The 25,289-nt window shown below is 37.5% G+C and overlaps 1 protein-coding gene across 3 annotated transcripts in view; it reads right to left on the reverse strand.

The window, feature by feature from the left end:
* The window catches only part of ZCCHC7 (zinc finger CCHC-type containing 7), a 178,161-nt gene extending 163,113 nt beyond the window's left edge, over positions 1 to 15,048 (reverse strand). The window contains exons 1-2 of one of the 3 annotated variants that reach the window (XM_081152020.1): positions 14,940 to 15,048; positions 9,452 to 10,079 (exon numbers count right to left, since the gene is read on the reverse strand). In XM_081152020.1, coding sequence (XP_081008146.1) covers positions 9,452 to 10,058 — 607 coding nt within the window. In that variant the 5' untranslated portion in view covers positions 10,059 to 10,079; positions 14,940 to 15,048. Of the gene's footprint in view, positions 1 to 9,451; positions 10,080 to 14,287 lie in introns of all 3 variants that reach the window. The other 2 variants (XM_081152021.1, XM_081152022.1) reach the window with 2 other exon arrangements.
* Positions 15,049 to 25,289: the final 10,241 nt, after the last annotated feature.

A 25,289-nucleotide genomic window follows, 5' to 3' on the forward strand; every position in this document is an offset into this window, starting at 1 on the left:
AGATTAAGACCCTTGCTCCTGTTGTTAACCTAAGTGGTGGCAAGATCACACAGCTCCTCTTTGACTATCCCATAAAGAACTATATACCCAAGTTAGTTTAACTAATCAAAATGGCTTAAAAATTAGATAATCAGTGGTACAACCATTATATTTCATGTGTTAAACCTGATAATAAAGGAAATTTCCAAAACCAGAACATCTCAAACAGAAGAATAAAGGGACTTATACAACTGAAACAGTCATGGTGTTAAAAACCAACACAAATATTCCACAACTTAGGACCTGATGAATTTTTACCAGTAACTCACCTATCCAAAAACATCTTGAATATTATTAACCTTTTTAGGAAAATATTTCATGTACATAAAAATCAATCATACTATATTAAAGTAAGAACATATTTACAGCAATATTTGTTATATTTACTCTCCCACAAAATTTATGTCACTTTTAAAGCAAACCAAAATAGATGAAGTAGACACAGGGTACTGAATGAAAAGCAAAATACTAATTACATGGGATTGGGGTAATTTTCAAGTACTTAGAACAACAATAAAATTTTACTGGCAATTAAAATCTTCCTTAAAAGTGGAAGTAATACTGTTTCTAAGTAAAACCGCTGACAAAAGTTCACTTTTGTTTAAATCAGGTCATTTCACACTAAAAAATGATTAGAGCAATATAAGGAGTAATTACAGGATTAATATAATTGCATACCTTTTCTTTAAATAAAACCTCTTTTCTTTAGTTAAATTTATATGCCATTTTCCTCACTATATCCTGAATTCCTCTCACCCGACTTTTCAAAGTATAATTTTCAATGATTTAATAATCTCATTTTTCAGCTAATATAAATAGTCTATTCCCTATATCTTTAAAATTTCTCATTAACTACAAAAAAATAGTATTAAAAAGTTTTCTAGAAATTGGGCTTTCCCTGCCTAGAGTAGATAATTCTGTTACAGGCGCTATTCATCACAAAGCAAAATCAAATGTGACCTATGCACTTCAAGGGTAGTGCCAATAAAAACACTTCCTCTCAATAAGTAGCTCTAAACAGCCAAACTTTCATATTGAGGTAATTATAAAATAACTATATATTTGGGCAAAAGCAGGGGAGGGAGTACAAATTATTTTACCATTTTAGAACTGTGCTGTCTTCCCTTAAAATGAATCTGCAAAAGTAAGAGCAGATGCTCTCAAGTCCACCACTGACAATTTTCAAAACAATGACAAAAGCTGAAATTCTAAGGTAAAAATGTCATAGAAATAAAGTTATACATTTAGCAGACAAGATCCACTTTTAAATAATATGTTATTACATTTCATTTACATTTGAATCCAAATCTATATTACAAAAATAATTTTTACCCCCAGTATTACATCTGAAATCTCATGCCATCAGATCAAGATTCAAAGACTAAAAAAAAAAGTCAAATCTATTCTTTTAGATATTCTTAAGTATAACTGTGTAATTTAAAAAGAAAATATGACTATATACATGGTGGATGCTCAATTAAAATATGTATTTATTATAAGCAGAATCAACAACGATCTGGCAAATACTCAAAATGCCAAAAATTTAACCATGACAATAACTTTAATTTATAACAAAACAAAGATAAACAGTGATTGAAAGATTAAAACTTTTGGTTTAATAACTTCCATTTATTAAGTGTTAACAGCCAGGGGAGTGTTAGCAAGAGATCAGTAAATCACTTGGAAATTAAATATAAATTTAGCAAAGTCTTAAAAACAGGACCTCCTACTTAAAGACATGAACTATCTGAATAGCCTTTACTATTACAAGAAAAAAAGAACAAATGTTCTCTATTTTGTATTTCTTGTGAAAAATGTTTTAGTCTAATCATATGTAGTTCCCATCAAATTTACCTTCTGACCATAAAAATATACTATCTATAAATTATACTTATCTTCTTAAACAAGTGATCACTATATGAAATACATTCACTACCTTTAGAGCAAACAACTATAAGAAAATTACATTTAAACACTCTTTACCCAGAGATCAGTATAAAAGTTCCTATGACAAGGAGATAAGAATGAAAATGAACACACCTAATTTTAAGCTTCTCCATTAAAAAAAAGTAAACCTGTAGATGAGTAATTTATAATGGCAACTAAATAAAGTCATTAGCTCAATAAATATATATTATAGTATTTTTATTAAGCAGTTTTCAGTAAATTTAGTATATCTTATATGGAAATCAAATCAGTTTCTAAAAGACATGTCAAAAAAAGGTAAAATTTAATCCTCTCCCTAGGTACTTATCACTGTTGAAAAGCTACTGCAAATGAATTTAGACTAAAAGCCATACATTGACTTTGCAAGAATGTATACCTAGCTTGCTGATCAATAGTGAAATCACAAAAATTAGCAGCATACAATATCAACATTCAAAAATGTTATTGAAATCCAACCCAAAGCTGCCTTAGCATTTCTGGGATTTCTAATGAGATTTTCAGTCTGCTGAACAATGGCCATGAAAGGCTTTCAAACTTCACTCCATTCACAAGTAAAGTTGAAATTGAACATTTTTATTTCTTCTTTCCCTATGACAACTTCACCATGGAACAGTGAATAAAACAGCTCAAGTCATTATGCTAATTAGAAATTAAATAGAAAGATGCCCTTACAACAGTTAAGTGTAAGGTGACATGCTACAACTAGAGACACAGTTTAAAAGCAGCTTTAGGAATTGTGTAATACAGGCTTACAAAAGCTAAAAACATCAGGGAGGAAGCTCCTTGATGCTCTTGGTCACTGGAACTCTAGCATATGGCTATTTTCAATCATAAGGCAGAAATTAAACTATACATCAACGAGAAGAATGTCAAACAGCAACCCACTCTTATGACCTATCAGGCCATGAAATCTCTCAAGAAACTGCATTTACTGAAATTAAGCTGACTAGTTATCTGACAAATGCAAAAAGGAAAGGAAGGGAATATTACCTTAAAAGATGTAAGGAGTATTAAAAGCAAAATTTAATTAATTAAAATTAATATGTTAAAGATGGTAAGGAAGAATACAAGCTATGTCACAGTTATAATTTAAGACATGCTCTAATTGGAACAGCCCTGCATAAAGTACACACTTTAAAAAGCTGGCTTTTGACTAATTTACAGCACCTGGTTCCTCTGAGAGAATTCTTCTATCTGCCACAAATTACATAAATTATCCAATTTTTAAAAAAAGAAAAGAAGATATAAAGCAAGGAACAGGTAGAAAACATTGAAACAAAATAATGACCAAGAAACCTTGGTCAGTATTCTGAACATATACAAAACATAAATGCTCTTTCTCATTTACATTTAGGCTGAGGTGGTTGTCTAAAAAAACATACTATTAAAATGTTTAATCATATTAACCACATATTAAACCATTAATTAAACATTAACGGTACCATAAAGTCTTAAATTTCTATTAGGGTTTTCAGCTTCTATTCTTTCTCTGCATTTAACCTAAACTTTAAATCTTATCCATTCTTTAAGACTGAGTTCAAAGGGCTACTTTTCAATTCAGTCTTATACTTTGCCTACCCACAGTAACTTTTTTTAAAAGTCTATTACATTCATCTGAAAATGATTATGTATTGTGCTGGGGCATCTCTTATATTTGTATTAATATATTTAACTCTGGTATTACAGTGAAGTTTCCACATTGTCTCGCATTTTAAGTTTTCTAAAGGCAGGACCTATATAGCAATTCTTGAATCCCAACATCTTAATGGTATGGTGGCTTGTACACTGGAAGCATCCAATAAGTAAGTCTCGGACTAATTTTTTAAGACTTCAGATTTAGTTTTTATTAGATCATAAAATGTCACCAAATCAAAGAAAATTTAGTTATGAAAGTGTCATACTAGAGACATGTTGTTCAAAAGCAACTTGAGTTCACAAAAAAACTTGAGAACTTTTTTTGTTTGTTAATCCTCACCCTAGGATATTTTTTCCAGTGATTGCTGATTTTTAGAGAGTGGGAGGGAGAGGGAGAGAGAGAGAAACATTGATCTCACATATTTCACATCGATTGGTTGCCCAGGCCTGTCTCCCACGGATGAGAAACGGGGATGAAACCTGAAACTCAGGTACGTGCCCTTGACTAGAATCGAACCCGCAGCACCTTGGTGCAAGGGACAGACACACACACACACACACACTCTCTCTCTCTCTCTCTCTCTCTCTCTCTCTCTCTCTCTCGCTCTCTCGCTAACCACTGAGCCACACCTGCCAAGGCAAAACTTGGGAACTTCTAACCAAAAAAAACAAGTGGAGGCTATATGCCTATGCTTGTCTTTGTAAGCGTGACCCAATCTTAGTTATAAGAGTTTTGTCAAGATATTTCCCTATTACCTCAATTTAGTCTATCCGTTTGTCTCATTTTAGCTTTATAACCTTAATTAAATAAAATTTATTATTTTATCAATATAGAAATTAAGTTACCCAAAGTTACAGCTAGTCAACTGTGGAGCTGTAACAAACCTAATGAACTACCACTAATTTAGTACCTATGACTATTACCTCACTCAGAAGTATACTTTAAACTGAGACAAGGTAAGATCAGCCAAACAAGGTAGAAACTGACCCAGGCAGGAAAAAACAGCATATGTAAAGATCCAGGCCAAATAAAATATGACATATTTAAAAAACTGAAATTCAAATAGGTAAACCACTCTACCCAAATTTTAATTATCAAGTCTTGGTTGAATGCCTAATAAATGCCAGGGATTCAGCAATTGCCTCTAAATAAAGTTTTCATCCTCTGAAATTGTATCCAAAACTCTTACGCATATATCGTTTAGGTGTGATAATATGATTGTTTAAGAATAATCTTTACCTTTCAGAAATACATATTAAAATGCAATAATGTATGTATATGTATACACAAGGTGGGGCAAAAGGTTTATAGTTGTTTGTATGGAAAATAATACAATAATTAATAATAATACAAGAATAAACTCTTTCTCATAATCACACTGTAAACCTACTTTTGCCCCACCCTGTATATGAATGAAATGATGTTTGTGATTTGCTTCAAAATAATACAGGGGCATGGAGTTAAAGATAAGAAAAGATTGGTTATAAGTGGATAATTTGTTGCAGCTGGTTTATGATACTGAGTCCATTATAACATTCTATTCTTATATACTTTAAAACTTCCATAATAAAAAATTAACAGAGTTAGCAATTAATTCCAGAGCTAATAACAGCCCTTCCCTATGCAGGAAAATAAGTTGCTGATTATTCTTTTATAATTCTTACAGCATTTATTGTCTCTTCCCATCATTTGGCTGTCTTATACAATAGTCCTTCCCAAACTTGAGATCACTCTCACAAATTAAAAAAACCATGCTGATTTCCTCTGGTGCATTTTTTTCTTCAGCCAGGTGATCTGTCTAATACATGAGAACTGCAAGTCAATCCTACTGGGGATAATAAAAGAAAGAAAATAAAGGGTGAGAATTTTTAAAAGAAAACAAATGATAGAGCAGGCATCGCTTATATAAAGAAGCCTTAGAAAATAGTACAGAAATGTAGGAATGAAGCCTTGATCTTAGAAATAAACTCCTACATCCCTCAGTAGAGAAAACTGAGAGCCAGATGTAATAGGCACTGAAGGCCTATGTTTTGGCATGAATTTATTATAAGCAAAGCCCTCATTATAAAACTGTATATGCTGAGGAAGGTTAGGCTGAACACATTATATAAACATTACATCCCCAAGGCCTCAATGGAACCTCAGGAAGCTAATCAACAAATTCAAAATCAGAAAATCAGAAAAGTATTGAAACTGGAGGAAGAACAGAAGGGGGGGGGCCTTCCATTATGTATTATCTGCCTGATTGTATATTGCCTCTAATTGTGTATTAAAATAAAACAAATATAAGCATCTCACTGGAACTGAAGTAGTAGGAGAGAGCCTGAATTGTCCACAGGGTAAGAGTGGTGCTGTACACATTACTACAAATTTAATAATAGTAAATGGGAAATCTGTATGTACTTACACAGGCCTTTGTAAGTTTATGTACTACCTCAAATTCACTGATCTTATTTTTTGTAACGAATTAAGTTTTCAACCACATCTATCACCAGGATTTTGAGAGACTTAACTCCCACGGTTAAGAAGAGACTTCCATAAATTACTTAGCTTCTTATTATATTTGTCTCTTCAGTGAAACACAAGCAACTTAAGGCTAAAACTGCTTTTTACCACTTTAAATTCCCTCTATGTATTCTACATAGAGTAGATGCTCAATAAGTATTTGTTTATTTAGCAATTAATGAAAAACAAAGTAATATGTATTTCAGGGAATTACTCTAAATATAATAAGGAGGCTTCTGAGTATGGAAAAGACCTACCCTCAAGGAGTTTATAATCTCTTCTCTTATATTCTATTGATATTTTTAATATGCCATAGTTTGGGGGGAGGGGTTGAGGGAGGGAGAGCAATACACAAATTAGCTGTTGCTGCTGTTTAACAATCATCATTTCAAAAGTATGCCAGAATTTCCACAAACTTCCACCGACATTAAAAAATCTTTTCTCCAAAGACTATTATATAAACTGAACCAAATCTATCCCCAGATCTATTTATGAACAAGATAATAATGACTAGAGAATAACAACACACTCAAATAGGAATCAATACTGAATATACTGCTTATTACCTGGAAAGAATAGGATTATGGCATTAGCAGATCAAGGAAATAAAATAGGGATATATGTCTGAATATCTGTAAGAGTTTACAAGAGTCAAGCAAGTTAATTTGCAGAACTGCAGAATTTGTTTCAATTTGGCTGGAACAAAAAAATCCTTGAAGCAAAGAGTAGGGATACATTTCACTATGGATAACAGAAGCATACAATGAATGTGTGGAATCAAGAATTACTTGGTATTACTCAGATCTTGTATCAAACATTTTTACTAATACATACACTAAACTTTTAAGAATACATACTATAAGGATGAATTAGTTTCTTTAAAAACTATTAATGAATGAAAAATATAAGCAAAATTTATGCAAAAAAGCTATTCTAGAAAAACATAAGCCAGCATAAGCAACAGCTATAAAAACCAGACTACTAGGAGAAAAAAATAAAAAATAACAAAGAGCCTATCAAATAGAAATATGCAAATCATATAGAAATGTGCAACACAACAAGTCATCATAAAAAAAAATGCAGTTAAATGGAATCCTTTTACATTACTGGTAGAAATGCCTAATGGTGACGCCATTGTGAAAACCAGTTTGGCAATTCCTCAAAAAGTGAAACACAGAAATACCAGTAATTCCATTCATAGGTATATAACCAAAAGAATATCCAAAAGAGGTATTCAAAGAAATACTTATATATGGATGAATGTTCACAGCAGCGCTGTTCACAATAGCCAAAAGATAGAAATCACTCATATGTCCATCAACAAATGAATGGGTAAACAAAATGTGGTATATTCAAATAATGGAATATTATTCAGCCTTAAAAAGGAATGAAGTACTGATGCAGGATATAACATGCACAAATCTGCAAAACATTATGCTAAGTGAAAGCCAGGCAGAAAAGGGCACATATTGTATGATTCTATTTACATGAAATATCTAAAATAGGTAAATCCATAGAAACAGAAAACAGATTAACGGTTGCCAGGGTTTGAGGAGGAAGGAATGAAAGTGACTTCAATGGGTGCAGGGTTTCCTTTGGGTGTGATGAAAATGTTTTGGAACTACACAGATGTAATGGTTCTAAAATATTATGAATGAACAAAATACTACTGAACTGAACACCTTAAAATAGTTAATTTTATGTTAATTATACCTCAATAAAACTAAATACAAATATCCCTAAAACAATGCTGCTCTCTACTCTACAAATTTGATAATTTAATGATTAATGGTGTGTGCCTTCCGTTTTAAGACTAACTCAGACATATATACCTGACCCCATCTTTTACTTGGCCCCTCCCTTACTAGTCTACCAAACAGATTTAATATCTCCTTCAAAAGTTTTTTCCTTCTACCTAAAAACATTATCAGATCTTCCTTATTGTGACAAAACTTTCCTTGATTTTGTTCTATGTTCTATTCTACTTCTTTGCTATTAATAGTACTACTTCTATATACTATTCTTTTTCTTTTCTTCATTTTGCTGTTAAATTCTCAGTTGGTCTAATACAGCCTGAGGCAGCCACCTGTTTTTATAAATAAGATTTTGTTGAAATAACCATCTCAGCCCTGACCAGTGTGGCTCAGTTGGTTAGAGCATCTGCCTGTACACCAAAAGGTGGCAGGTTGGATTCCGGGTCAGGGCACATACCCAGGTTTCAGGTTCAATCCCCAGTCAGGTGCGAGTGGGAGGCAACCAACCAATTGATGTTTCTCTTTCACATCATTTCTCTCTCTCTCTCTAAAAAACAAAAAAAAAGAAGAAATAAAGACAGAAACCACCATCCCATTTCTTAGGTTTTGTGCCCACAATAAGGGCAAAGTTAAGTAGCTAGGAGATTCTGTGGCCTGGAAACCTAAAATATTTCCTATCTGGCTCCTTATAAAAAGTTTGTCAATCTCTGGAGCTCCAAAGCATGATTGACATTCAATATCATCATTCCTCTGAGGGCAAGTAGGTACCATGAAAGGTTTTGGAGCAGTAGTAAAGTACTATGAGTAAAAGGGCATTTCAGGACCACTAGTTTAACAACAGTGTGCGGAGAAGATATATTAAAAAGAAAAATCATTTAGGAAACTATTATAAGAGACTACGCAGAAGGTATAAAGGCGAGAAATGAAAGGGACTTTTCAAAAGGATAAGTATCAATATTAGACGACCACATGTGACAGAGGAGACAAAGCTAACACCGAAATGTCAATCCTCAATGATGTGGCTTTCAGAATTCACATTCTCTCCTACAGCCTACTGTAGACTTATAGCTTTCCAGTTTCCCACCTTACTGATTATGAAGTTCCTAAAATCTTAATACTAATTCCATATCCTCTGAGTACCAGAAATTCCCCATGCTTGCTACCCAGATAACTCCTAGGTAAGCAAATCACTTAGGAAGCAGCAGTCCCAACAGAGTTGGCTGAATGAGAACACAGGACCAATGTCACAGGTGGATGGAGTACTCACCTGTGGTACCAAGCAGAGAGAGAGGGAAACTAAGATTTCAGGTCCAGAACTGGCTCTAGCCAAACAGGAAGAAGCAGCTGTGAAATTGCTTACAGCAGAAGCACATTGTCTTTGATATTCTGACATACTCTTTCTGATGCTCAAACCACCATTAGAGTAGCCATTGGTAAATGAGTCTCATAAGAAACAAGGCAAAAAACAAGACCAAAAGGTGAGGAATTAAATGGAGCAGACCCATTGTGTCTAGGAAAGCAGTCTTCTAAAGATGATACTATTTTTCAAAATGGCCAATATGATACTAACCTTCATTAACAGAGTTATCACAGCCCACAAGATTGAGAAGGATATCATCATCTTTATCCTCAACTCCACATCCCAGCAGCATCCAGCTTTCCACGTTGTCACTTTCTGAAATGGTGCTCTCTTCTTCACTTGAACTGACCTCTATAATCATAACCTCTCGGACTGTACCCGATCTCTCTTCAGGTTTAGGCTTCTCAATATCCCTCTTGCACTTCTTATTATCCAACTCATTAGAATGAAGAGAAGCAGGAGAACCTCGGGTCTTTCCTTTTGCTTGGACTCTAAAATTCTTTCTTTTACATTTATAAATACTATCTTCATCAGACAAAGTGATGACCTCTGACCCATCTGACAGCTGGATGACCTCACTATCTGAAAGGATAATTAAGTTCTTCTGATTTGGCTTACTACTAGATGATTCAGAATCCCCAGAGTTCTTGTCTTCATGTTCTTCCTCCCTGATGACATTATCAAGATCTTGGGAATAATGAACTTGGCTGTAGAGCTGAAATTCCACCTCACTATCGACACTCAGTTCACTAGATGACTCTTCACGATAAAGGTCATCTTCATACGCTTCTATAGTCTCATAACCACCAAACATCATGGAAAGTCTGTAACCGTGATGCTGTAAGAGAAAGTCATACAAAGAATGTATTTTAAAAGCTCAGATCATGCCTGCTTAGTGCTAACTTTTATACAAAAGCCATCACATTTTTCACTAACATATTAAAATACCTTTTTCTTGCCCTGGCTGGGTGGCTTGGTTGGTTGGAGCATTGTCCCGTAAAGATTGTGGGTTCAGTCCCCAGTCAGGGCAAGTATAGGAGGCAACCAATGTTTTTTTCTCTCTCTCTCTCTAACTCTCTCGCTCTCTCTCCCTACCCCCTTCCTCTCTCTCTAAAAATCAATACAAATATATCTTTGGGGGAGGATTAAAAAATACCATTTTCTCTTACAGCACCTTTTTTTCAAGGATTTCTAAATCCAATTATGACCTACTCTAATAATTCCCACCTCTCCCAAATGAAAATTACTATCAACAAATTGAGTTGTAGTTATTAAAGGAAATGTCGTATTTTGCAGGTATGTTGGAAAGGAAAAAAAAGATTGTGATAGACTGCCTCAGACACCAAATACTTTTTCTTCAAAATGTTAAAAATCACAAATATATTTTAGGTAATTCTCACTATTCCATCCATTCTTCATCTTCTCTTTGTTTCTGGATCTCACCTTTTCAGGTATACATTTTCATAGGAATATTACTTCAGCTATCACCAACATCTACAATGGGTAACAATTATATTTACTGTTTTTGTGTAGATTTTTTGTTCTCAACTTAAAAAAATAATCTCATGGCTTTCTAATCAACAAAAAACAAAACAAAACAAAAAAACATAAAAGTATCTGATAACCCTGGTTTATTTCTGTGCCAGCTATAAAGATATGTATAAAACATAAACTTCCTAAGGACCTAAAATGGAGGCAAAACTCTTGCTTTCTAACTGTGACCATATTAAATCCTGTCATCCTTCAACTCATCTTAAACATCACTTTCTCAGGGAAGCTTCACTTGACCCACCAGACTAAATGAAGTGTCCTCTTCATAGGCTTCCATAGCACTTTCAAAACACTCACCACATTTCTAATTACTAATTTAAAGTAAATCTCCCACAAGCACAGATCACATACCCCAGGAGGGCAGAACTATATGCATTTCGTTAAACAATGGATCCCCAAACCCAGCAGAGTAACTGCTATTTAGCAGGACCTCTAGAAATGTCTGTTGCATTAATAAAGAATAAATAAATGAATAAATCATCAGGCATTTGTTCTTCAGCCCTAATAAATCTAATATGTGCCTAAAATAAGGAAATTATGATAGGATAGATTTTGCAGTTGTCACCAACTATTCCAACTATTCTCATATCGTCAACCAAAAATCTATACGGTAGATGTTTCAATTAGGTACTGATGGAATATTGATCAAAATGAGAGCTCTGGAAAAAGAAGTGTTTATTCAAAAACCAGGGACAACCTAGAGAACAATAACAATGACGACAGTTTATTCTTTCTACTCCCCTTTTACTTATACAGATATAATTTAGAAAGACTAGCCATTTTCTTAGTTTACCAATTATCTGCCCAAAATGTCAGGGTGGTCTGATGGTAGTTTTGGTGATAAAACCAGCTAACTTCAAGAGTCAAATAAATAAGTGCCAATAATGGAATTAATGGAAATTTTTTACAGAAAAAAAGCAACTTTTATTGGGAATCTTAAACTTACACAATGTTGTATGTCAATTACACGTCAATAAAACTAGATTTTTAAAAAGATGATTAAGTTCTGAGTTAACAATACTGTATTATAAACTTGAAATCTGCTAAAAGAGTAGATCTTAAATGTTCTTACTGAAAAAAAATAAAAGGAAATATGTAAGATGATAGATGTGTTAACTAATGTTAATGTGGTAATCATATATATGTATATCAAATCACGTTGTACACCTTAAACTTACACAAGGTTATTTGTCAATTATATAAATATGGGGGGGGACAAACTTGAAATGCCTTTTTTCTTCTAAAAGGTATATATATTTTTTTACCTGTTCCCTTCTTGCACTGTCCTTCAGGCTGCTATGCTGTTGTAGTCATACAAGTTGAATGTGGCTGTCTGAATAATAATGCTCATAGCATTTATCAGTTTATATTGAAATATTAGCCTCAGAGGAATTCAAATAAAAGATGAATCCTTTCCTTTTTATTTAATAGGTAAATTAATTCTAAAAGAAGTCAAAGGAATTATGCTTCCTTCAAAATCCTCACTGGATCCATCCTGAGGATCCAGTGTGGACTTAAGATAAAACATAATTCCGGTGCAGCACAGAAAAAATTAAAGAGCTAAATTACAGAGTTACAAATTTGTGCTACTCTTGGAGCCATCCCAAAGGAAAGGGATTAAGAATAGAGCCATAGGCACACCTGTGAGTGTATGCCAAAAATAAACTACAGAAATATAATAAAAACTGACTTCCTTGGGTCTAAGGGTTTATCTCATTCCCTGAAATGTAGAAAAATGAATTTAACAATTTAGCCCCTATGGCCTTTAAGAGGATTTTGTATCTTCTGTACTTGAAAATTGTGCTCAGCATAACTTGCTCTTCTATTTATGTAGCTCATGTATGCCAGGGTTAAGGTTTGCCTGAGGCTATTTTGTTTTATGTTACTACTGTAACTACATTCAAATGCATTTAATTTACTTTTTTTTAAGTGTATATTAAGATGATGAATATGAAATATATCTTGATTCAGAAGGCTTTCTCAGCTTTTTTATCAATGTATCAATTGATACATTGATAAATTGAGAATTTTATCAATTCTCAAGCATACTTAACTAGATAACATAAATTCCCTAAAAGGACCACAAATTTTAAATCTGATAAAGAACTTTGAGATTATTTCACACAACATCCTCAATTTACATATAAGGAAACAGAGGTCCAAAGAGATAAGGAGGTGTAGTTAAGAATATAGTTAGGACCAATTCACATTTCCCTAACTCTCAGCCAAGTCTTCACTAAGATTTTTTTAAATAAACATTGAAAAAAACAAAAAAATACCTTCCTTCAAAGCTATATTTGAATTGGTTCTCACACCTAAATTTACTTCATGAATATTCATTTTACTTCCCAATGGAGTATAAAACCCGTAAAAGAGGCATTTTAAATGAAAGGCAAAGCATATTTGAGTTTGTCAGTTTATCACCCTGGAGCCTCCCAAGCTGGTACTCAAAGATTAAAGCAATCCCATGACCAAAAAAGATTTAGGCTATGTTAAGAAACTTAAATATTAGTTTGGGAATGAAACTTACCTAAACAATTAAAATGGCTTAAGGAATATTAAACAGCCATAGAGAATAACTGCAAAGGCTCTCAACATTCAAAAGTGGGAGCAGTATTTCTTCACTGGATTTTTAAACTGGACAACTGAAGGCTTATTTAAGCTTTTGGATTTTACTATACTATACAATCTTTAAAGCCAATAATTCTGCTCTAACAGTCTACCAATTTAATATTCTGGACCTTCTGCTGTTATTTCCTTTCAAGCAACTTTTCGCCTAGATACTTCTTCTTGATAACAGAAGTATCCAATTCTCAAGATTTAAACTGGCAGCTTGATTTTAAACCCAGTTTTCCTTGGAAAGTGATTAATAATTTTCAACTTAAAATCTGACTTACTTTTAGTGAGCTATCCTGACAGTGACAGATATTTAAAACTATTAAGTTGACTTTGGTGTTAAAGTTTATTCATTCTTCAAATGTGACTTTCACTTTGAAGCAAATCTAACTGGAGTAGAGAACCCAAGGTGTGAAACAATAGTCACAAACAAAAAAAAGAATACAAGATGTTGATGGGAGAAAATTATACTAAATTTATTCAGAATACATAAGCACTTCCTTCATCTTTCTCATCTCTTTTTCCTTTTGCTATGCAGTATCTTATCCTTGTAGCTATCTCAACAATCCTCACTTCCACTTCTTCCCCACCTTCAGATTCTCTAGAAAACAGCAATACTGAATGTCCCAAAAGCATAATGCTGTCGAAATATACACACAACTCACTTAAAAGTCTTTGGATGTGATAGCCTAAGTATTCAAAACACAAAATCGAGTTTTGTAAGGGACCTGGGTCACTAAATTGAACGCTCTTGTTTTCTACACAGAGAAACGAGATCTGAGCTTACTTATTTATTCTTTGAGCCTAAAAGATCTCCTAATCCAACCCTGTAATCTCAAATAAGGATAAACTCAACGTGAAGATGAGATTTCTAGTCACCAGCTAATCTGCTGTAAAGCCGCTGCTACACCTCAGGTCTGCTGACTCCCAGGCAGTTTTCCCACCGCACCAGCAGCTCTTCCTTAAAGTTGAAGTTAACTGCGGGTTCACGAGATGTGAGGGATAAAGGGACTCAGCGAACACAGTGCACATCTCCCGTTTTACACGGGAGGGAAGGGGAAGGGACACATCTCCTGAAATTTTTCTGTCGCTGCAGCTGCTGCTTCTGACCGGAGTTGGCTGAGGGCTGTTCGGTCCTCACAGGCCGGGCCCCTCACGGTGCGGCGGGACCTCCGCGTTAAACTGACCAGCTTCCCCCAAAAAACAGGAGAATCTTGGGGGCAGTGGAGGTAAAACATACGGAATCGCTACCCCCACCAAGGCCATGGGCGCAAGCCCTTTTCGAACCACGACCTCAGGCTTTGGCCAGGCAGGGTAAAGCAGACACCTCAGCTGGTGAGCCGAGCCGCGTGGGGCAGAGCCGCACCAAGGGGTCAAGTACGGCGCGCCCCGCCACGAATCGGGGCCGGACGGGGAACGCGGAGGCCGGCGAGGGGACACGCGCTAGTTCCACAGCCCAGCGGGCGAGGCGGAGGGCGGGAAAGGGTCCCCCGGCCACGGGCGGCGCGGGGTCTGTCACACACATACTCACTGCCGCGGCTGCGACCAGGAAGCACCAACCAGGAACCAAAACGCGTAGAGGGACGGGGAGGGGCGAGGAGAAATGAGGTAAGAAAACCGCGTCCGCGCCGACCCAGGAGGAGGGCAGGCACTTCCGGGGAAAACACAGCTCCTGGGAATCCTCTTCCGTCCCCGCCCACCCTGGGGGCCCTCTGTACGCATGCGTAACATCTGTTAACCTTTTCCTTCCCCGCTAATAATCTTTTGGTTTGTCTTCCTTGCTTTTCCCCTTTCACTTCACTGCTTCTTCCAAAGATAGCTGGGGTACATCTATAATACGGGACACTTTGAATGACCTGCGCGGAAGAGATCCTACTTACCTGACAAAGCCAGGGGGTAGCTCGCTCCATTACGTGCCCGCGACAAAAACTACATCTCCCATGATGCCCCTGGGCAGGTTTCAGGACGGGCTCCGCCTCTTTTTCTCTCCACCTCTTGAGTCACCCTCCTTTGGCCGGGTGGCGCGGGATCTGAGCCAAGGCCCAGGTAAGGACAGGGGTCCGAGTGGCCGGCAGCTTGGCCCGCTGCTCCAGGGATCCCCAGCGAGGGAGAAGCCTCTTCAAGAGCGCTTGGCTTCTAAATTCTCCTGTGCGCTAGGTAACCTTAGGCAGGTACTTTCCACCTCTAGTTTGAAGTTGAACTTAGTTCATTCTGGGGCGTTTCCGGCTCTCTTTTTCTTACAGGCAGCAAATTTAACTCTTTGTGAACCTTGACAAGCTGGACTCTTGCAAAAGATTGAAGTGAATCCTGGCCCTTTAGAAACCTCCAGAGGTTACACGATTGTGTTGGGAGCTTCTGGCTTTGGTTCCTCTTATCACACTTCATTTTAATACTTCGTAATAATAAACCCATCTGTACAACTTTGTAAATACTGAAGCGCTTGATCAATTCGCAGACCCTTGGCAACAGTCCTGAAAGACACGCTTGACATTGGTTCTTTTGGCCAACATGTATTGAACCTCTGTTGAAAGGCATGCAGTGCTGGCAACTGCGGATATAGTGGTAAATTTTTTTTAAATCTCTGATCTCATAGACCTAAGAGTCTAGCTGGGAACACAAAATAAAGATAATTTGGTTATAAATCTAAGAGTTTGGCTGGGAAAAATAATTAGATATTTTAATTAAAATTATGGTAAGAGCTAGGAAGGAGGACAGGGTACAATGAAAAGGTAAAATTGAAAGACCCATTTTGCTGAGGAGGAAACAACTAAGAAATGGGTCACGGAGATTACTAGATTGTTTAGGTAATGTGTGTTGTGTAGAACAAATGTTATCTTAATAAAATAATTTATTGAGCTTTTATCAAGTGCCAGGTTGTTATTTTTTAATTCCCAGTTCACAAAAAAGGAAATAGATTCCGATAAGTTAAGTTGCCCAAGGTCACACGGTTAGAAATGCTCCAAATTACTGTGCCCAATCCTCACACTTACTCATGCATTCAACCAAGGTTTACTACGTTCCTATGTTAAGAATGCTTTAGGTTATTTCATGAAACCTAGAGTCCTTTGGATAGCATAAAGGACAATTCATGAGCTGAATCTGCCTACCTGTTAACCACCATGCTAAATCCTAGGCAGTAGCCAGAACATACTATGCTCTCCCACCTCTGTGCCTTTACAGAGGGCATTCCCACTGCCTGTAAAGTTCTTCTCCCTGGCCATCTAACATACTCCTATTCACCCTACTCTGCCCAAGCCGTGGGTCTTCAGAGAAACCTTCCAACAGAATAGGCTACCTCCTAGACAAACCTCCATTAAGGCAGCTATATTGTGTTTATATTCGTTTTCTCCCTGATGGATTGTGGACTCCCTGACGACAGAAACGGACGTTTTGTCTTTGTATTTTCCCCAGCTAATATAGTGCTTGGCAGACAGTGAGCACTCAAAGATGTTAAAAGAATGAAGTCACTCTAACTCCACATAGGCTCTAGGAAACCAAGAACCAGATGTAGATCCACCAGCTGTCAGTTCACTGTGGAAACCATGTCATAATCTCCAATAACTAGAATGCAGTGTAGTGCTCCCTGACATTAAGGTGGGTACAAAGAGCTATAGGTGTCCCAAGGATAAAAAGATTTCTAAAGAGAGTAGTGTATATACAGACACATACTCTGCCTTTACATGTGAGTTCTCATTTAGATGGCTTTTAGAAATCATAAGATCCAGTGTCCTATTGCAGTGATGGGAAAACTGAAGCCCAGAAGGGAAGACTTGCCAAGAGTCATCTAGCAGAGCCAGAACTGTGTCTGCGTTGCAGGTCTCTGAGTCTCCCTTTGAGGCTGCCACACACAGTATTTCTCTTTCCACCTCATGTCGTCTCTGGTCTACACTTCTTGAGATCATGGGTGGCAGCGTGCACAACTGTCCTGAAGCCTCTCTTACAGAGAGTGTTCTAAAGAGCTCATTTATTTGAGGAAGGAAGCACCTGCTTTCCCCAGGGCAGTGGTGGTGCTACATCAACTGAGCAGCTGAATTGGGTTGAGGGGCCAGGACCAAGGGGCTCGCCTTGCTACAGAGGGCAGGCAAGATGAGAGATGTACTGTGGCAGGGTCTACGCAAGAGGCATGTAGTACTCATCCTTACCCTTCTGTTGCAGAAGGAGGAGCTACCTCCCTTTTATTCCAATTTATTAGTAGTGCCTAGAACCTCTAAGAACTAACTAATCATTTTGACCTCTTAACAATTGCCTATTGATTACTATTCATTCACTGAAAGACTACCATGTAACAGGCCCTTGCTAGCCACTTGAGAGAGATGTTTCTCTCCCCTTCTCAAAGTGAATCTGTAAGGAAGGTGTTAACCCATTTCACTAGTATTGAAATTGCAACTTGGCGAGGTCATGTGACTTGCTCTAAATCACACAGATTCAAACCCCAATCTTGTCTGAATCAAAAACCCATGCTCCTTTCTTTTCCCAAAGCTGCCTTTCAAAACTAAACTCCTTGAGAGACTATGATGACCTGCTCCTCTCTCTACACCCAGCACCTAGCCCAAGGCCAATCACATAGTGAACTCACAGAGAATGCTTGTGGAATGAGTGGATCCAGTATGAAATGTCTGTCAAATGAAGGCCTGAGTGCAGTATGCACAGTGTGGGACAACAGAGAAGGGAGCAACCGGTTGCTTAGGGGAAGTGGAGAAACCCCCTTCTGTGGAGGAGTAGGCCAAAAAAGAAAAGACCAGCAATCCAGCATTCTAGTGGCAAAGGACACCAACAGGCAATTCCCAGAAGAAACCCAAAATTCCATGAACTATGATAGAGAAGTGTTTAACATCACCAATAATCAGAAAAATGCAAATGACCTCATACACGGTGACCATGGGAATACGAATTGGAAAAGCCTTTTAGGGGAGCTTTTTGACAGTATCAAAATTGTAAATGAGTTATATTCTTAAATGTGTATACAAAGATAGTTTGTGATAGCCAAATGGAAACAAATATTAATGCATGGGAAATAAAATAAATAAGGATATATATGTTTAAAACTATGCTGCTTTTAAAAGAATGACTTGAATCTGTATCTACTAATATAGAACGAAGTCCAAGGCATACAGTTAAGTGAAAAATTGCAGAGCAATAGATTTATTATGTGCTCATTTTTGTTATAATTTTAAAGGATATATGTGAGTCTGTGTATAGATATGTGTGTATATAAATGTATAGAGAAAGTACTGGCTGGATACCAATCAGTAACCTCTGAGGAGGGGAGTGGAAGTAGAGGGAGATGAAGAGGGACTTTCACTTAAAAAAAAAAAGAGTGAGATGTGATTCATTGAGAAGAAAACCACATAACTTACGTGATAATCCAACTAGAAGTTCATAACCCAAATATAATCATGAAGAAAGCATCAGACAAACACAAATTGAAGGACTCTATCTGTTCAAAAATGTCAGTGTCATAAAACACAAAGGAAGACGGAGGAACTGTCCCCGATAAAGGACAACAATAAAAGAGACATGATACAGAATAAACACAATGCACAATCTAGGATTTTCTTTCTCCATAAAGGATATTATTGGGACAATTCGCAAAATCCAAATAAACTTAGTGCTGTATTGATATTATTTTCCTGATTTTTATATTTCTATTACAGTTCTGTAAGAGAATGTCCTTTTTTTAGGCTATACACACTGAAGTACTTGGAGTAAAAGATCATCATTTGAAACTCATTCTCAAGGGATTCAGAAAAGAAGCGTGTTGGGGGAAAAGAGGAGAGAGAGGGTGACACAAATGCCGTTAAAAAGTGAACATTTGGGGAATCTGGGTAAAAGGGCTACGAGAATTCTTTATACTAATTTTACAGCTTTTCTCTGTCTGAAATTATGTCAAAATAGAAAAAGTAAAAAGAATAAGAGTTCACCAGTTAGAAAAGGCAAGGGAATCTTCTGGGAAAAGAACAAGAGAAGCAAAGGAAACTGACAAGTGTGAGCCTCACATGTGGAGAAACAGCCAGTGGCTCTGAGTGTCCAGAATGTAGCATGGTGTGGGGACAAAGGGAGATGGGGGAGAAGAGAAATGACAAGCAACCTGATTCACAGATGGATGCACTTCCCTGCTACCTAGCACTGGAAATGAAGATTTAAAATCTTTATATCCAGCCTCAAGCCCTGCAAGAAAAAACTTGAGTTCTGGCTGCCCAATGGTTTCATTGGCAATCTCTCCTCACCCAGTGACTGTAGAATAGTGGCTGAAAGGGACATCTGGTACAACTCCCTCCCGTTGCAGAAGGGAAAACTGAGACCCAAAATGGAGAAGGTGTTTGCAAAGTCCCAGCAAAAGTTAGTGTTAACACTGGCTTCCAGTTCGCCACCTATCATTCTCTCTGTGGCACCAAAGTCTTAAAGCAAAAATAGAGGCTGGCAAGTGAAATGAACGAATGTTACCCTTTAAAGTTTGGTTGCTTTTCATTTGCCACAAATACGGGCTCAATATCTGTACAATTTTAAGATATAATTATAGAAACGGTTGTCACTTAAAGTCCATACTTTGCAGCTAGTAATACTGTTTAACTCTGGCTCCTAGTCTGAAGCAGCCATCAAGGTGGTTCTCAGGAATTCCCAATGACATTGGTACCCATCTGGATTTCTTGAAAAGTGTAACATCCTTTTTTATTATTCATGATTTTGCAGTCCTTCAAATTGCAAGGTGATGAAGAGAGCACGCAATTTTCATCCAGGCTATGAAATCATTCTTGAAAATTTGGACATTCATATAGATGGCTTTTAATTTTTCTTAGAGACTGCTTTTCCTTATAAAATCATGAAATTTAAAATATATGTACTATAAATTAAACTGTATAATATCCTCATTACAATAAAATCCAAGGAATAAGGAGCCTCTTCTCATTTGTTATCATTCCTAGTTGGAAGTGTATTCCTCAAAGCTTACGTCTGAGTGACTATGTAATGAACATTGACTAGCAAAACTATTGAGATTCTAATTTACTTAAGAATCATTAGATTCCATACAGGAAATCTCGAAGCATGTCATCAGTAATGTGTTGACAAAGTACGCACACTCCAAAAAGCATGTCTTTATTTTAAATGTCTGGGTCCCACAGATTCTTAATGCATGAAGGGACACATGCTTAAACAGGGACAGACTTTATTCAGGTCTTATTCTGTAAGGGGGCAACTTTCTTCACCTGCCTGTCTCAGACTCCAGAGTCATGCAATTTTCAGGCCAGGCATGTCTCTGTAATGACATTTGCATGAATTACTTCACTCAGGACTATAGACTGACAACAAATAAAAAATAATTGGGAATAATCAAGATCACCCTACCAAGCTGAGTTTGGTATACAGTTTACAATGTCGACTTAAGCACAGTTATACACAATAAATTATAGGGGTGATGCCTTGTGTTTCAGCCACTAATATTATTTTTTACTAAATTGGTGAAGCCATTAGCAAAGCAGGGCTTCAAAGGCCTGTCTCTATTCTGACAGTCAATGTCTTCTTCCTCTGCCTTTATTCTGGATCTGACATTCTATGACTGATACCAGTCATAGTTTGCGTGGTGTATTTCTTGTGTCAGACCTAGTAATTGCAGAAGATTCTGTCTTCCTATCCACCATACCTCAGTTTATTTTGCTTGTAATTTGTTGGGCTTCTTGGATATGTATGTCCATATATTTCATCAGACTGACAAATTTTAAAAGATTGATATTAACCTTCATTGTTTCATCCATTCAAATAAATCTTGAGTGTTTACTATGTGTTTTGCATGGAAAATGATGAGTATAACAGACCCAATCCCTGCATTTATGCCTTTGGGCCAAAAATGTGTCTCTTGTAAACAGCATACAGTTGGATTATATTTCAATCCATTCTGCCAATCTCTGTCTTTTAATTGGTGCATTTCTTTACATTTAAACTGATCATTGATAATGCAGGACTTAATGTCTGCCATATTGCTATTTGTTTTCTATATGTCTGATATCTTTTTTATTCCTCCAACACTGCCTTTTGTTTTTCATTTATTCTAGTGTACCATTTTGTTTCCCTGTTTATTTCCTTTTCTGTATGTATTTTAGTGATTTTATTATTGGTTTCCATGGGTATTACAGATAACATCTTAAATTTATATGAATCCAGTTTAAATTGATACCAACTTAGCTTCAATAGCATACCTTAAGTGTGAAAATAACATAAATGGGGAGCAAAGGGACTCTGCTGGTCATTTTGAAGTCCATATGATAATGGGAAATTCCTATGGCAAAATTTTAGAGAGTATGGGAGTTTTTACTTACACTATTTTGATTGCCACTGTGTGAAATGATGCATTTGGACAAGACCTAGGATGGAACAGAAAAAGCAACTTTGATTTGTTGGAGCAATAAGATCATGGATGAATTTTTACATTTAGATTTCTGTTGATGTTATAAAAATTCAGGCAAAAAATTAATACTGCTACACATATGAAAGAAAAGAAACCAAGCATGGATATTCTAACTGGAGATAAGTAACCCTTACATGTGGTAGCTTAGATTCGGGGTTGTATGTATTGTTTTATAAGTTTTATATACATATATAAACCTAAGTTTACATATACATAACACATAAACTTATAACTTATATAAGTATATAAATATCTATGCGTCACATATATATAACTTTAATTTGCACAGTCATTCTTTTATTATTTGACAGTGTTTTCCTTCCTCTATTCCCTTTCCTTATGCTTCTGCTCTCCCCTCCCTCTTTTTAAGACATTTCTCCCTTAAGGAATTCCCATTCCCAGTGATATCTCATCAAAGGAGCACATGAATAGCTGATGTTATGTAATGCTTTGACATTTGGCATTCCCAAGGCACTACCCCACCCCTGATGCAGAATAAGCTGTCAGAGCATGAAATTGGTATTTTTACATATTCTTAATGTACAGATGTCAGTCTGAAAACCATTCACTAGTATGATGATTACATTTTTTGTCTCATTTTCTTTCTATGCCAAGATCTGTTCTTGTGATTTCTTTCCTTTGGGGAGTTTCAAAGAGGGAAGACAAAACTTTAATGATCCAGCTTCCTGATAAACTTTTACGTCTCTGACCATTTTTGGCCACCATCCTTCGGGCACAGGAGTGAAGGTGTAACAGGAAGGACCAGGTGCGATGTGGAAACACAGTCAGTGGCTCACTTAATGGTGCCAGGTTCCTCAGCATGTTCCAGTTTACAAGTTTGTTATTCTGTGTTAATCACAGAAATTAATGGCCTACATTATAGGAGGAATGACGTGTAAAAATAACCTTGTAGAAAATACACAAGGTAACCCGGAGGGATTTGGAGACGGTTCCATCCGTCTTCGCATATACTCAACAATGCATTCCTTAATAGGATCCCTGATAGATGAGCGTCCAGTTTCTGAACCCCTTCAGTGATGGACCTCGCACTGCCTCATGGGGCAACCATTTCATACTTGGACAGTTGGCAAATACTGTCCACTCTTTCCCCCTTCTGGAAACAGTACCCACCTCCTTTGGGGAACTGCTGCTGCTTCATTCCATGTGGCTTCTGACAAGACATGCAGTGACATGCTGCTCCCTGGCCTGTTTGCCCTTATATCCATTCCCTGCCCTTACCCTGCCCCTCTCTGGATTGCAGGGGCGGAGGGTGCCGACCCCCACAGGCCCTCAGTCTCTGGCTTCTATGTCAGCTGGGTTTTGATGGGACTGACCAATGGGAGGCACTGGCTGGAGACTGGAGGGTGAGGAAAGGGAGAAGCCGTGGCATTTCTCCCCCTCTCTAGAAGGGGAGATGGTGCCAGATTCCTGGAGAGGACACAGACCTCAGAACCCCCCACCTGAGTTCTGACCTCAGCTCCACCTCTAATTCAGTAGGTGACCTTGGGCACGTCCCTTCCACTCTCTGGACTTGTTTGACCCTCTATAAAATGATGGGAGGGGAGGATTATGATGATGTCTTAGGGGTTCCCTTCCAGCTCTATCATTCTGTGATTCTAAATCCCTTTATAACAAACTCGAGGAGAGGAGCTTTGCTCTTGCAAATGGAGTGTAAAGTTAATCCTGCCTGTGCCGAGGCTAACTACTATGCGTGTGCGGTTTATCCTACTTCATTAAACCCCGACTCCCCACAGAGCACGCGTGAGGCAGCCCAGGCAGGTAATACCGAAGTGTTGCTGAACTGGGTCTCCTAATGGAAAATGATGATCTCCCCTCACTCGGGGGTTTATAAACACAAAGCCTCTAACTTCCATTTTCCACACTGTTACTTTCCCTCATGTATAGATTCAGACCCAATCAGAGGTCTGGCAAGTTGAGTCCTGATACCTTATGTATGTGCACACTCCCTGCCCCCACCCCCAGGCAGTACCATCATTTTACATATGAAGAAACCGAAGCTGAAACACGTTAGGGGACTTGCTAGGGGAGGATCCAGGAGGTGAGGGCAGTGCTGCTCTTGAGTGAATGCAGGCTAATGGGTGGAGAAAGGAAAGGTAATTGGGAACTTTGAGGCAATGTTGCTGAGTGAAAATGTTCCCCAAGGATCCTTTTCTAAAAATTCTTGCAGAACCCCAGGTTCCTTTTCCTAAAACTAGACTAGAGCACCTATTCTATATTGTCTCTTGGGGACAAAATTGAACAATAACTGTCTTGTACTCCCTCAGTTTTTCTTCTTTTATCATGAAATATAGATACTGAAAAATGCATAAAGCATCTATGTATAACTTAATGAGTAATTAAAAGTGAACACTGGTAATCTCCATTCCAGTCAGGAAATAAAGTATAATGAAAGAAGGAAGACACATGGACAAATGATCCCACTGACCTGCCTGCTTTGGGACTCACTGGACTAGACAAATTACCAAGATCTTTTCCAGCTCTTATATTTATCTTCTTCATGATTTCATTACCATAAAAACCCATGATTCTAAAAACTCATGTTGGAAAATACTGTTGCTCTGGTCTGGGCCGAGAAAGAGAACTATTTACGAAAGCAGGAACCTGGATTCTAGTTCTGGGCTCCCCTCAAGCTCGCCAGCTGACCCTGGACAAGTAACTTTACACCGGATCTCAGTCTCTTCGCCAAGTCGGGCATTGGGCCAGGCAATGCTGAGGCCATTCCTCCCCGACATTCCAGAGCCTAATTTCTGATGCCTTCGGGTTCATCCATTTGCATATCATCTGCCATCTAACTGACTTTTGAGAACAGCGATTGTCGTGAAGGCTGGTTGTGCTCCTCTGCAGTAACCTGCTCATCCTTCTGAGGCCAAGGAGTCTCTCCTGGCTCCTCCCCCGTGGTGGGTCTTACTCCATCTGGCTCTTTTTCAGAGGAGCATGAGGGTATGTCCTGACAGACAGACAGACAGGCACTCCCAAGACCCTCATGGCTTCCCCCATTTCAAACTCAACTTATTCCAGCTTTTCTTGCTCCTTGGGGCAAGTCTGTGGTAAAATGGGATGTGACCTTGTATAGTCATTCTGGACCTTCCTTAATCTGGACCTCAGTTTCTTTCTGTATCCGCTAGAGAGAGTTATCTAGGCCTATGAATGTCCCACCAGAATCAGCTGGGGGGCTTTAATGTAATACAAATGGCCAAGCTGTTCTACTATTTCCCATTTCTACTTAAACTCCAAACTCTGGGGCCTGGGGTTCCGGAATCTGTATTTTTACCGCAATCTCAATTGTTCAGGAGATAACTGAGCCAGGCTGCATATCTAAGAGCCTTGAGATATAGATATATATGTATATATTTTTAAATATATCTCTATTAATTTCAGAGAGAGGAAGGGAAAGGGAGAGAGAGAGATAGAAACATCAGTGATGAGAGAGTCATCATTGATCAGTTGCCTCCTGCACAC

This window comes from Miniopterus schreibersii, assembly GCF_964146895.1.
Source record: "Miniopterus schreibersii genome assembly, chromosome: 11".
Taxonomy (NCBI): Eukaryota; Metazoa; Chordata; class Mammalia; order Chiroptera; family Miniopteridae; genus Miniopterus; species Miniopterus schreibersii.